The sequence below is a fragment of the Chelonia mydas genome, chromosome 13 (genome assembly GCF_015237465.2).
Source record: "Chelonia mydas isolate rCheMyd1 chromosome 13, rCheMyd1.pri.v2, whole genome shotgun sequence".
Lineage (NCBI taxonomy): Eukaryota > Metazoa > Chordata > Testudines > Cheloniidae > Chelonia > Chelonia mydas.
In genome coordinates this window covers 19,376,536-19,389,978 of record NC_051253.2, presented here as the reverse complement: position 1 = coordinate 19,389,978, position 13,443 = coordinate 19,376,536, and the positions used below count along the sequence as shown (strand labels likewise).

Genomic DNA, 13,443 nt, shown 5'->3' with positions numbered 1-13,443 from the left:
CTCCAGGCTGAAAATTCCACCAGGAAGAGGGCTGCCGAGAGTTTAAGCGTAGTTCTGCTCAGCTGACGTCCCTTTAAAAATCTGGACCCCCCCTCCCCAAGTGCCTAAGTCACTTTTGAAAATGGGCTTTAGGCTTCTAAAATTATTTCAGTACTTTTAGAAATTTTACCCCAGACCAGACTGCTGGGATCGATGCAGGAGTAATATCCCAATGGCCTGTTGCACTGCCCCGCACGGAGGGATGGGAGTTCAGCACCACACCTGCCCCTCAGACTAGGAGTGTGGTGGAGGCAAGGTGCTCAGCCCTCAGCAGTAGGAACCATCCTACCTTGCTTTGCCGTCATTCCCTATTATTCTCAAGTGACCCCTGGCTTGAGGCTGGTGAGGAGCTCTGCTGGGAGATGTGTCCAGCCCTCCTCAGCTGGAGGGACAGGCCAGTACTGTGAGATTTGGGGTAAAGGGAGACAACAGGGAATAGTGACCCCAAGTTCTGGGGGATTCTCAGCGCAGTTCCTGGTAGACTCGTTCCCCCTTTTGTCTATGGCACACGCCCTGCTGCAGCTGGAGCCTCGCACAGCACGATGCCCTGGAGCCCTCAGTTCATACCTGCAAGAGTACATGTGGTTCTTCCTGACGCTCCTCCTGAAGAAGCCTTTGCAGCCATCACAGCTGGAGGCCCCATAGTGCTTCCCCGTGGCACGGTCCCCGCAGATGGAGCACAGCGCGCTCACCCCAATGCTATTGGCGGCGTTGAGGTTTGTCGCGTCTGATGGAGACGTGTCTACATCGGGAAGAACAAAGAGAAGGAAACAATGAAGAGTCAGAGAAGCCGCTCTTTACCCAAGGAGGCAGGAGGTAACCAGGGGGACCCTGTTGCATGCACATACACACACGCAGGGATGCTGGAACAATTTGTATCGTGTGGGTGCTGAGAGCCATTGAACCAAACTGTAAACCCTGTATATGATGGAAACCTCTTCAAGCCAGGGGATGCAGCAGCACCCCTAGTTCCAGTACCTATGCACGCACACACATGCATGTACTTCAATATCTTGCTATGGATGTACCTAGCTGGGGGTGCTTGGCTCCTTGGAAAATCTGGCCCCAGGGTCAAAATGTTCCAGCTTGGATTCCTAAAGTTAGGCACCCAAATAAGTGGCCTGAGTTTCTGAGGAGCAGGACACTTACAGCTCCCATGGACTTCAGTTAGGGGGTTGAGTGCTCAGAACCCCTTAAAATCAGGCCACCCAATGGCTCAGTTTAAGGGGGATAGTAAATACTTCATGTGTGCAAAGAGTATCGAGACCCTCTGGTGAGAGTCACTGTACACACACCGTGTGATTAGCATCCAAACAGTCTGGAATCCAGACACAGCCTCAAACTTTGTGGCAGCACAGCTCACAGCTAGCACTGCACAGAGCCGTTATTCATTGGGTATTTTCACATTTCAGTTTCTGTTTTGCGGTGCTGAGCACAACGCCTTGAATTGCCCCTGGAAGCAGACAGCTAGTCAGGGCAGTGCTTCGAGCATAGGTGTCACGTGCTCAGTGTAGGCCACCCAATTTAATAGGGAGGCAGCTGCATTCTGCACTAGTTGTAGCCTTCAAAGAGCCCAGACTAGCCCTAAGTAGAATGTATTAGAGGAGTGTGGTGACAAACACAGGGATAGTTATTGTGAGGTTTGCATGACAGTCTTTTGGCCAACTGCTGATGGAAAAATACCTTATGGGTCACTGTTTCCAACTGGCAATCCAGGAGCAGCAATTAATCCAAAAGGTCTCTGAGGGCATCAACCATCTTGGTGGAAAGTGTGGACAAACTCCCTCAAATGCAGCCTGAGCCCACTGCTCTAAATGCTTCTTCCTGTCAACAGGCACCACACCTGGGTTGTCAGGATAGGCCGCAGACAGTTCATTTTCATGACGATCCCTAGCACAGTCAGATACAGATTGGGCTGTCCTTACTGAGGTGAGGGAGCCCTTCCCCACATGATGAGCCCCATTGACTTGTGTGAGTCAGTGCTCCCCCCATCTGAGCAAGGGTTGCACAATCCAGCCCAGAAAGAGAGGGGTGAGACCGCAGAACTTGGGAGACATAGATCCGGGCATCCTCGAGTCTCTGAGAACATTACACTCCAAGCCACCATCTGGGAATAAGGACAACCCAGGGAATTACAGACCAGTCACCTTAGCTTCTGTACCCAGAAAGATAACAGAGCAAATAATCAAACAATCAATTTGTAAGCACCTAGAAGATAATAAGGTGATAAGTAACAGTCAACATGGGTTTGTCAAACCAACCTGATATCCTTCTTTGACAGGGTAACAAGCCCTGTGCACAGGGGGGAAGCAGTAGATGTGATATATCTCGACTTTCGATACTATCTTACATGACCTTCTCATAAACAAACTAGGAAGATATAACCTAGACAAACCTACTATAAAGTCAGTGCTTAACTGGTTGGAAAACCGTATTCAGAGAGTATCTATCACTGGTTCATAGTCAAGCTGAAAGGGCATATTGAGTGGGGTTATGCTGGGAACTGTCCTGGATCTGGTTCTATTCAATATCATTCTAAATGGTTTGGATGGTAATATAGAGAGTACACTTAAAAAGTTTACAGATGATACCAAGCTGGGAGGGTTTGCAAGTGCTTTGGAGGACAGGATTAGAATTCAAAATGATCTTGACAAATTGGGGAAATTGTCTGAAATAAACAGAATGAAATACAATAAGGACAAATGCAAAGTACTCCACTTAGGAAGGAACAATCAATTGCACACATACAAAATAGGAAATGACTGCCTAGGAAAAGGTATTGCAGAAAAGGATCTGGGGCATTATAATGGATCACATACTAAATATGTGTCAACAATGTAACACTGTTGCAAAAAAATCAAACATCATTCTAGGATGTATTAGCAAGAGTGTTGTAAGCAAGACAAAAGAAGTAATTCTTCCACTCTGTTCAGCACTGATAAGACGTCAACTGGAGCACTGTGTCCATGTGTACATGGCACATGGAAGTGTCAGTCATAGTTACAGAGTTAGCAGCATTCGATGCCATCAGCCGTAAGGTTTGGTTGGCTCCCATCCTTCCCAGTCAATGTTTATGCAAAGCCCCCGAGGGAGATGATATCATAGAAATGTCGGACTGGAAGGGACCTTGATAGGTCATCTAGTCCAGTCCCTTGCATTGAGGCAGGACTCAGCATTCTCTAGACCAGCCCTGACTAACCTGTTCACAAAAACTTCCAGTGAAGGAGATTCCACAACTAGAGCCCTGCGTGGATAAAAGTTATATCTGTTATCTGCGGATATAAATCGGTATCCATGGAACTGCAGGGCTCTCCCGGGAACCTCAGCAGCGAAAGGTGCAGAATGTGGGGCCACCGCTCCCAGGAGCCAGCGCTGACAGCTCCTCCCGTGTGGCTGTACTGCCCCCATCACCGCCCCATCCCTTCTATGCAGCTGTCTGCGTGACTGCATCTCTTGTCTGTGGTCCATACAGTCACGCCGCAGGACAGAGCTGGGGGTGGGGTTGGGGGCAGTACAGCCGTGCTGCACAGACACCTTCGCCTTTCCCAATGGAAATTCCAGATTAAAATTTTTTACTGATTCCGGATGGCCATAGAAACAGAGAAATGAGTCTGCTGGTCTTCTGATTTCTGCTGGTACCATCACTGTCCTGCAACTGACACTGATAGAGGCCAGTAGGAATTAGGAGAGACCATGAGAAAACCCTAGAAAGCTACCTGAAGGATTCTAATGGAGACTGCTGGAATTTCTATCGCGGCTCTAGAAGGCCATCATCAACCATCCATGGTGATGCAGTCTCTGTTCCATACCCAGGTGTGAAACTCAAAGCAAAAACTGAGGGAGCGTAAACTAAAATTGAACTGGAATCCTAAAAAAGGTTTGAATGAACCTCTGCCTTGCACACTGCAGACACTGGATCTCATGGGACTTGGGGGGTCAAACCCATCCTTGGGGTAACTCCACTGGCTTCCTTGGGCTTACACTGTGAATGACTCTCTGCCCTAATCCCCACAAAGAATCTGTCTGCTCTGAGAGGAAGAAATCCATTATTCTACCCACCATCGAGGTCTACCCATAATTTCCTTTCCTGTTGTGAAGGGATGTATAGACCTCCCACAGGCTCTGGCAGGAAGAGGGTTAAGACTCCCTCAGGACAGGCCACAGCTGCCTTGGTGCAGAGATCCCTGGGGAAGCAAGGCTGGGCAAATTAGGCCTTTCACCAGCACATGATAAGAGGGCTGTGCACGGAAGGGCTGGGGCTGGCAGCAGGAGCCAAAACCCTGGGGTGGAGAGGAGGGTACGACAATGCTGCTGGCAAAGCTTTGTTGCTGCAGAGTTCATTTAGAGGCCAGGCTGAAGGAGCCTCGTGAGCCCTTTGTCTAAAGCCCTGCTTGTGGGAAGTTTCTTTTGTTTGCCTGTTTGTTTAACCAGGCTCCTGGGAGGCTAGAGAACTGGACTGCTACAGCCGAGGAAATTGTTCCCCTGCCCCACTGCATAGAGATATATGGCACCAAAACTCCCAGCAAAACATCTCCTTGCTTACCTCTGAGTAAGGGCTTGTCTGTGTGAGGAAGTTATATACTGGTATAAGCTGGGGTGTGAATTTAAAGCACTGGAGTTCTACTTCCCAGATGGCCACTCTTATTCTGCTACCAGAGGGCCTTTTTCTGGTTTGCCTTATGTCACTCAAACTCAGCGGAAGCCTACTTCAGAATAAGAGTGTCTGCATGGGGGAGTTATACTGGTATAACCAGAGTGGTTTAGTTATATCACTAATAATTATACTGATATAACTGGGCAAATCTCCCATGCAGACAAGCCCTAAGGCTTTGGGTCTGCTCGATCCATCCCCTGCAGCAGCAGCAGCTGAGGCTGGGTGAGAGGGAGGGTTCTGTCTGGATGTAAGCTTTCTAAGTGGCTGCTTTTGGGGGCTCTGAAATGTTGTCCAGTCCAGCAGGCTGTCTTTGCATCTTGCCAGGAATGAGAGGACCATACTGAATTTACACGGAACATAATAAATTGCAACCCCCCTCATCTCTAGTAGGGAAAGGTGATCATACGGAGCATGCAATGTCCCCTGTCCCCTGGATCAAGGTATATGCGGGGGGCTGTAGTATCAGCCTGCACTGCCATGTTAAATTTGGAGCTGGTATGATCTCTCCTGTGGTGGGCTAAGGAGGGTTATTTTTTACACTCCCTTCCTGTCCTTCCCTGCAGCCTTTGTCCCCTTTACAGGCTTCCATCTCTGATTCTAATTCCAGATCACCCTCTGGATTTTCGATATCATCCATGAACTTGCTCCTTCTCTGAGCTCATATCTACCTGTCCCCATGCATTCTACCCTTCTGAGGTTTGTTCCCTCTCATTGGTACTCTGGATTTTAGGGGTCACTTTCATAGTTGTGCTGCCCCATCTGGCACCTGCCCCCTGAGTGAGTGAGTCCCATCTCGTTAGCTTTCGGCTAGTAGCCTATGTGATGCTTTGCAGGAAGGCTGCGGCCTATAAACATGCCTCCTCTTGGTGTGACAGTTCACAGGGTGAGAGTCTCAGACAGTCAGAGAGAAAATCATGTCAGAAAAATGAGTGTATGTCAATTTCCTCCAAACACATATAACATAAAACGAAGACATGGCAACAGAGAAGAAAAACATCAGAAAGTGCTGCACACAATCACCTCATTATTTATGACATGAATGACGGTAATCCCCAAAGACTCCAATCAGGGATCAGGGCCCCTTTGTGCTGGGCCTGTACCCGCACATAACAAAAAGAAAAAGAGGACTTGTGGCACCTTAGAGACTAACAAATTTATTTGAGCATAAGCTTTCGTGAGCTACAGCTCACTTCATCGGATGCATTCAGTGGAAAATACAGTGGGGAGATTTATGTACATAGAGAACATGAAACAATGGGTGTTACCATACACACTGTAACCAGAGTGATCACTTAAGGTGAGCTATTACCAGCAGGAGAGCGGGGGGGTGGGTGGGGGAGGAAGGGGGAGAAACACAGGACGGGATGAACTTTTGTAGTGATAATCAAGGTGGGCCATTTCCAGCAGTTGACAAGAACATCTGAGGAACGGGCAGGGGGTGGGGGGGTGGGATAGTTTTACTTTGTGTAATGACCCATCCACTCCCAGTCTCTATTCAAGCCTAAGTTAATTGTATCCAGTTTGCAAATTAATTCCAATTCAGCAGTCTCTGGTTGGAGTCTGTTTTTGAAGTTGGAGAACACTTCAATCTCTCTGGTCACTCGATTGCAGACCTAAAAGTGGCAATACTTCAACAAAAAAACTTCAAAAACAGACTCCAAGGAGAGACTGCTGAATTGGAATTAATTTGCAAACTGGATGCAATTATCTTAGGCTTGAATAGAGACTGGGAGTGGATGGGTCATTACACAAAGTAAAACTATTACCCATGTTTATCCCCCCCCCCCCACCCCCCCACCCCCACACACTGTTCCTCAGACGTTCTTGTCAACTGCTGGAAATGGCCCACCTTGATTGTCACTTTAAAAAAGCTCCTTCCCCCCCTCCCCCCGCTCTCCTGCTGGTAATAGCTCACCTTAAGTGATCACTCTGGTTACAGTGTGTATGGTAACACCCATTGTTTCATGTTCTCTTTGTACATAAATCTCCCCACTGTATTTTCCACTGAATGCATCCGATGAAGTGAGCTGTAGCTCACGAAAGCTTATGCTCAAATAAATTTGTTAGTCTCTAAGGTGCCACAAGTACTCCTTTTCTTTTTGCGAATACAGACTAACACAGCTGCTACTCTGAAACGTAACAAAAAGACAGTCTCTACCCCAAAAAGCTTACAGTCTACCGGTCTCCTATTCTTATTGGCTGGAAACGGAAACAGAATTATTTGCTAATGGATAATTTTCAAACTATTATTATTTGTATAGTGTCAGAAACTTAAATGACTGTCCTCTGTCCCTGGCTGTCCCAACAATGCCTGTTTAATGGGAATTAGTCAGAAGTTAGGACAAACAAGATGAAAAAGCTAATTCCCTTTTAAAGCCAGGGAACTAATCAAACTGAAAGTAATCTAACACTTATATAGCAATTATTACCCTGACCAATCCCAAAGCATTTTCCAAAACTAGAAGCATCAAAACCATAAAAGGAGGTATGAACTGCATCCACCATTGAAATGCAGCCACCTCTGGAATAGAACATAATGTCTGTTTAACACCACACAGCAGCACTTCACAGAGACCCCAGTTGTGGTTGCCTGAGTGGGAATTTTGTCAGAATGTGGAGTTAACCCTCATGTCCCCATCCTTTCTAAAGATGTAGACCAGTGGTTCTCAACCAGGGGTACACGTACTCCTGGGGGTGCACAGAGGTCTGCCAAGAGTACATCAACTCATCTAGATATTTGCCTAGTTTTACAGCAGGCTACATAAAAAGCACTAGTGAAGTCAGTGCAAACTAAAATTTCATACAATGACTTATTTATACTGCTCTATAAACTATACACTGAAATGTAAGTACAGTATTTATATTCCAGGTGATTTATTTAATAATTATATCGTAAAAATGAGAAAGTCAGCAATTTTTCAGTAATAGTGTGCTGTATTTTGTATTTTTATGTCTGATTTCATAAGCAAGTAGTTTTTAAATGAGGTGAAATTTGGGGGTACACAACATAACTCAGACTCCTGAAAGGGGTACAGTAGTCTGGAAAGGTTGAGAGCCACTGATGTAGACTTTTACTAAAATCTTCTCCATTATAGCTCAAAGACCCCGAAGTATCACATATCAAGAAGAGGGAAGCTGTTCAGATGAATTGGCTGGGTTACTAGCAGACTGTTTCTAGGGCATTTTTCCTACTGGGCCTGAACACACAAACTTCTTGGAAGAGAAAAGCTGTAGGAAATGAAGCTGATACCCTCTTCCTCTCCCCACAGGGTCTGTGGCATGGTGATCACCTTTGCTACAGCTTATAAAATCAGGGCTATCCCTGTAGAATTTGTCAGCCGTTTCCGCTAAAATGTATTTAAGCAAACTCGGTACAGATAGTGTCTGCTCTGGCCCTACAAAGCTTCAACAGGCTTTCTAGACCTTAGAGGTTGTGATGACTCCGCACAGATGAGAGGGTTCAATACATTAGATAGATGGTACCAGGGCCACATGGGGGGCCTAAGCTTAGTAGTAAAGCTTAGGTCCAGCTGTAAGAATAAATATTGGCATCTCTGCAAGTCAACTGGTTCCATGCAATTCAAGGTGATGGAGTGTGAAGGCAGCTGCCTCTCTGTGCATCCCGCCACCTTGTATCCCCTGAACTCTCCAAGCCAAATTGCTCAGCCTGCCAAGGTGCAAATGTGGGACCAAGACCCAAAACAAGGGCTGGAGGAGTTACAGCAGATGAGGGATGTTTCAGGGCTGTGGAATTAGTTTCCATAGCATAACCCATTATGTTCTCTCTCTCTCACCCATTCTGCCCCTAACTAGCCCCTTGGCAGAGGCTGGAGATTTAATAAGTCTTTCCCACCTCTAGCTGTCAGATTTTCTGACAGCATTCTTAGCCAAGCTGCATGAGACAGCACTGGAGAGGGGAGCTCTGCCTACTGGGACTTGATGCACTGAACAGCCTTGATGCAGTTAATGGTAGTTACAGTCCATGCCCCACTTCAGGCAGATTATACCCACCGCTCAGGTCTGCTCCCTCTGGATTCACATGCTCTGGAGAAGCTGACCCCATGGAGTACTGAGCAGAGGAACAATATACAGGGGGAGCCCAACTCTATATAGATGGTTTATGGCAGAAGAAGTTCTCTCTTGCAGCCACAGTGAGACGAGATCAGTGACAGGATTCGGTAAGTAAAAGCTGTTTGTGTCTTCAGAGCAGGCTCGTGTTCAGGGAGCTGACCAGGGAGCGGGACGTCATTCTGGTAGCCCTGAGAGCTAGTTAGTTGCTTTCTGCAGCATACTTAGCTTAGCGATTAACCCAGTATTTAGAGAGGACTTGGGGGGGACCGAGAGAGGAATTTTCATTGACTGTGTCTCTGAGTGTCTAATAAAAAGAAATCCTCACAAGTTCCAAAATATAATCAGTGGGACAATGCTGCAAATCCTGATAGAACTGTGATTCTCCCCAGGGTGTGTGGGTGAAAGTGCCCCTTTATCACCACTATAAGATACACTGATACTATTTCCAGTTAAAGGACTGAACCTTCTCCTCAGAGCCCCACATGTTTCAATTCATACCACTTATGCCATGCAAAGGGGTTCAAGCTAGCTGCGGTCAGGCTGTTGTAAAGAGAAATGTCATACCACCTGTGCACACGAGCAGCTTGTCTCTATGTGGAGGTATTACAATCTGTATGGTGCGATGCACTTTGAAACCTTCTGGGGCTTTCATTCTACTTCACTGCTAGAGGGGCTGCTCTCTGTCCAGGTTCACTATCCCAACTTTGGGCTTCACAGTATCTCTGTCAAGCCATGGCAAGCTCCTTACTCAGAAGCCCTGCCTAGCAGGGAGGTAAAGAACCACACTTCACTCTGCAGTCTCCTTTCCTTTGGGTTAGGGACTTGTGAGAGACAGTCGCTGTCATCTCGGGCTCGCAGTCCCTCTGCTGTGTCTGCCGGGGCCAGATGTTGAGCAGGAAAATTCTGTTCTATTCAGGTTCTTGTACTACACCCATTGCCTTGGTATCTGAGTTAATGTCATTCGGTCAGTTCAAGTGGCGTGTTAATTAAACAGAAATACTTCTTTACAGAAGCAGGAAAAGTCCCCCTCCGACTTAGTGCTTCAGCTCCCCCTGTGCCCTCTGCACCAGCTACATGCCTGTTGCCAGATGACCTGTGCTCCCGAAGGCACTGGCTGGCTCTACCACCGATCCCACCTTCGACTGGCGAAAGCAAACCCGGAGGCAGACTTACCGTTGCCCATGGCCAGCACCTGCATGTTCTCAAACTCCAGAGTGGTGTAAGCTGGGTCCAAAGCTGCACTATAATCTGCCATCTCCATGTCTATCAGGGCTTTGGAGAGACGCATTATCATCAGCAAACACGGGCCAGATTGCAGCGATTCCCTCGTTGGAGGTTATTGGCCCTTCAGCCTGCCGCTGCCTTCACTGCGTCCCCTATCTGTTGTCTTTTATTTCAAATATTTCTCTGAAAGGATTTGCTGAGCTTCAAGGCCTATACTCCCCAGAGGGGTGGAGGCAAGAGGCGGGGGGGTTAATCTTTAATCATCTCACCCACTGGTGAACGCTAAGCTGGATGGTTGGTTTTTTTTTTTTTTTGGTGGGGCAGCAGTGATTTTGTTGACTGTTTATTATTGAATCTACATGCACTTTGCTGATTTCAGCTTCTGGGCACATGCCGGGGTGGCAGCACTTAGAAAGAGGAGCATTCTCCATGAGTGAAGTACATTTGCTGGGCTATTGATCTTGATGCTTCATTGTTATTATTGGTCTTAATTTTAGCTGAAGTGTAAGAACTTGGAAAAACCCTTCCTGGAGAAAGAAGTTCTTGCCCTGTTCCCTCCCCTTCAATATCCTCCGGCTTTCTCTCCCTCTCGTCCCCCACACCCTTTTCTCTCTCTCGCTTTCCTTTCACAGAAGGTCACTTTAACCGGAATTGCCATTTACACATGGTAACAATGGGGGACTTTCATTTTACTTCCCTATAAACCGAGTTTTACAGGGCCAGAGCTCACTATAAACACCTCTCACTCCACAGCCTTTCCCAACAACTTTCAGGGACAGATTTTCAGAAGAGCCTGGCATGCAAAGGTACGTGTCAAATGTGAGCACGAGTGTGACTCTGTGTGCATTTTGAGCGCACGGTGGATTAGGCATAAAATTGCACTGACATTTTTTTTGTGTGTCTAACATTTTTGAAAAATCTCACCCTGGAAGAGCAGCTCATTTTCCTGTAATTGATTTTCAAGGGCCAATCTGAAAAATCTGCCCTGTGTGTTTGTATTTTAAAAATTCCACCAGGCATTTTACAATGCAACAGAACTTTATTCTGCAGGGTGTCTTTCTTATATACTATAGCACGCAACACATGCTGTAGAGTTAAGTCCTGATCCAAAGCCCATTGAAATCAATGGGAGATTTTCTATTAACTTCCATGGGCTTTGGATCAGACCTTCGAATAATACAGGACAGTAAGAATGTACGTGACAAATGTCAGAAAACAGAGGTGCTCTTTTTCTGAGCTCCTGGCTTCATCTGGGGGTTTTATGAGATGCCAGTTTATCCAGTGTGTGGCAGTGGTTTGCATTGGGAAGGTTTTGTACAATCCACTGTACACTGGTTTTGTACAATCCATTTCCATTGCACAATAACACAAGATCAACAAGTGAAAATCAATTTATCACTTAACAGCATCAGCTGAAATTGCATAGAAGGGCCAGTAATTAACGATTAGTGTCAGCTCTCTGTGTAATCAAAACATCCCAGTTTATTTCTCAATCAATGCAGGGCGATTTAATCTACACACTGCGAGTTAATGGCCCTGAACTAGTTTTAATCACTCTTCACAGGCACACAGGACAGGCTGGGCCACGTTGAGTCAAAAAGACTTGACTGATAGGAATGGCTTCCCTATGACAGCTCAACACTGAAATCCGGGGGCCTCGGATTCCGAAATGGTACATGCCACTGGGCTGTGACATTCGACACATGAACGGAAAATCATGGTGATGTCCTTCACATGGTGTTTTGCAAAGTCTGTGCCCAAAGACACTGACAGTCTATATCTGAAGGCACAGACACCATCCATACCCTGAGGCTACTGCAGTATGCGCCATAGGGTACCTTGCTTCAACTTGGTTGCTGGAGGTATGGGAAAGCCCCACATTCCTTTCTTGGGATTGATGTCTAGTGTTCTTCCCTGGGGTGGTTGCAGAAGGATCATTAAAGATACAAAGGACCCCCCCTCTGAATTCACATGGCTGGTATATCAATTCCCCTTCAGCAAGGAGGATTCTGAGCCAGGAATTCATTTGTTTGAAACAATGTGTGTGAGGTGGGGGTGGTAGAATACAGCCCCTTAACAGCCTCATTCCTGGGACCTCAGTCCCAATCCAGGCTTGGCCAGAGTGATCCCTTTGATTAGATAAATGGTGCAGACACTAAGTCAAATATGTGCAGGATTTGCCATAGTGTCTAGTAAAATATCATAAAAGCATGGCCCATTTTGCTTAGTTCAGCAAAACAAGTCTTTGTTCAGCTAGGCTGCTGACTAAATAAGACCGAAATACTTGCTTGCTCCCATTAGGTCTGGAGGACATATGGCAGGGAGGGTTCAGAATGCTAGGAATAGAAAACGAAGAGATGTATGTGAAAGGGGAATGGGGGAGCTTGAGGAAAATTAGATGGCACAGGAGGCTGGGAACTGTCAACAGGACATAGGAGCCTTTCACCTCTAGGTTGGTGGTGACTGCAATTCACCATTACTGGTATTTTCAGTTCAGTTCCTAGTGTACAAGGCCCAGATCTTCAAAGACACCTATCTCCCATATCACAAAACCCTTATCTCAGCAGAGAGGTCAAAGACTGACTGGGACAAGGAGACTACACACTTCCTGCATCCTAGAGGATGGTCACACCAAAGCAGGGATGGGGTACATGACTGGCAATGCTTGATTTTGCTCCCATCAACAATAGACTATCCTACTCATTAGTCAAGTTACCCAAGCTCCAGTCTAGTATGAGAGGATTCCCCTCTCCCTGAGAGACTGACAACTTCTCTATTGGGAGTTTAGGAGAGACTCCCTTGATGAATCAGTGGTAAATTGGTCCCTGCGTGATGGCATCTTTGAATGACACACCGACCCATCCTGGGCTAAGCACATAGACCAGGACTGGCGAATGGGTGGCCTGAGAGGGGACTCCTTAAAACATTATTTAATGGACAAATCTTCTCTTCCTTTTTAGGCTGATTTGAATTTTTCTGCCCCACTTAGCAGATGTTTCCCTTTTAGTACCAGTCAGAGGGAGGGACAAATTCTGATCTCACTAGTAACAATCCAGAGCAAATCCACTGACTTCAGAGGAGTAAACCCACACTGGGGCTGACAAAATGGCCTTTGAAGTCACAGGAAATATTCTCATCAACTTCAATGGGTCCAAGATCAGGCCCATTGACACCAGTGCAGCTGAGAGGAGAATTTGGCCCAGTTTCAGCAAGTAGCAGCAGCTGGAGAAAGAAGGCAGAAGCTATGGAGGGTTTAAGGGTGGAATCTGGGCTGGACAATGGGTCTCTCCATGATCTGTCCTGGTGATGAGAGTCCCGGTGGATGGCAGCTCCACATGCGCCGAGCAGAGCCCCAGACAGAATCCAGTTGGTTAGGGAAACTTCCTCCTACCACCCCACCAATCTTTCTCCCCACCTGCCTTCCCAGGACTTCATACTACATGAGACAGCTGTAA

General features: G+C 46.7%; 1 protein-coding gene across 1 annotated transcript in view; it reads right to left on the bottom strand.

Annotated features, from left to right (window-relative positions):
* The window catches only part of HNF4A (hepatocyte nuclear factor 4 alpha), a 34,015-nt gene extending 23,809 nt beyond the window's left edge, over positions 1-10,206 (bottom strand). Inside the window, exons 1-2 of the mRNA XM_007067291.3 lie at positions 9,938-10,206; positions 607-781 (exon numbers count right to left, since the gene is read on the bottom strand). Of these exons, the coding sequence (XP_007067353.1) occupies positions 607-781; positions 9,938-10,058 (296 nt within the window). The 5' untranslated portion in view covers positions 10,059-10,206. The remainder of the gene's footprint in view (positions 1-606; positions 782-9,937) is intronic.
* Between the last annotated feature and the right edge of the window lie 3,237 nt (positions 10,207-13,443).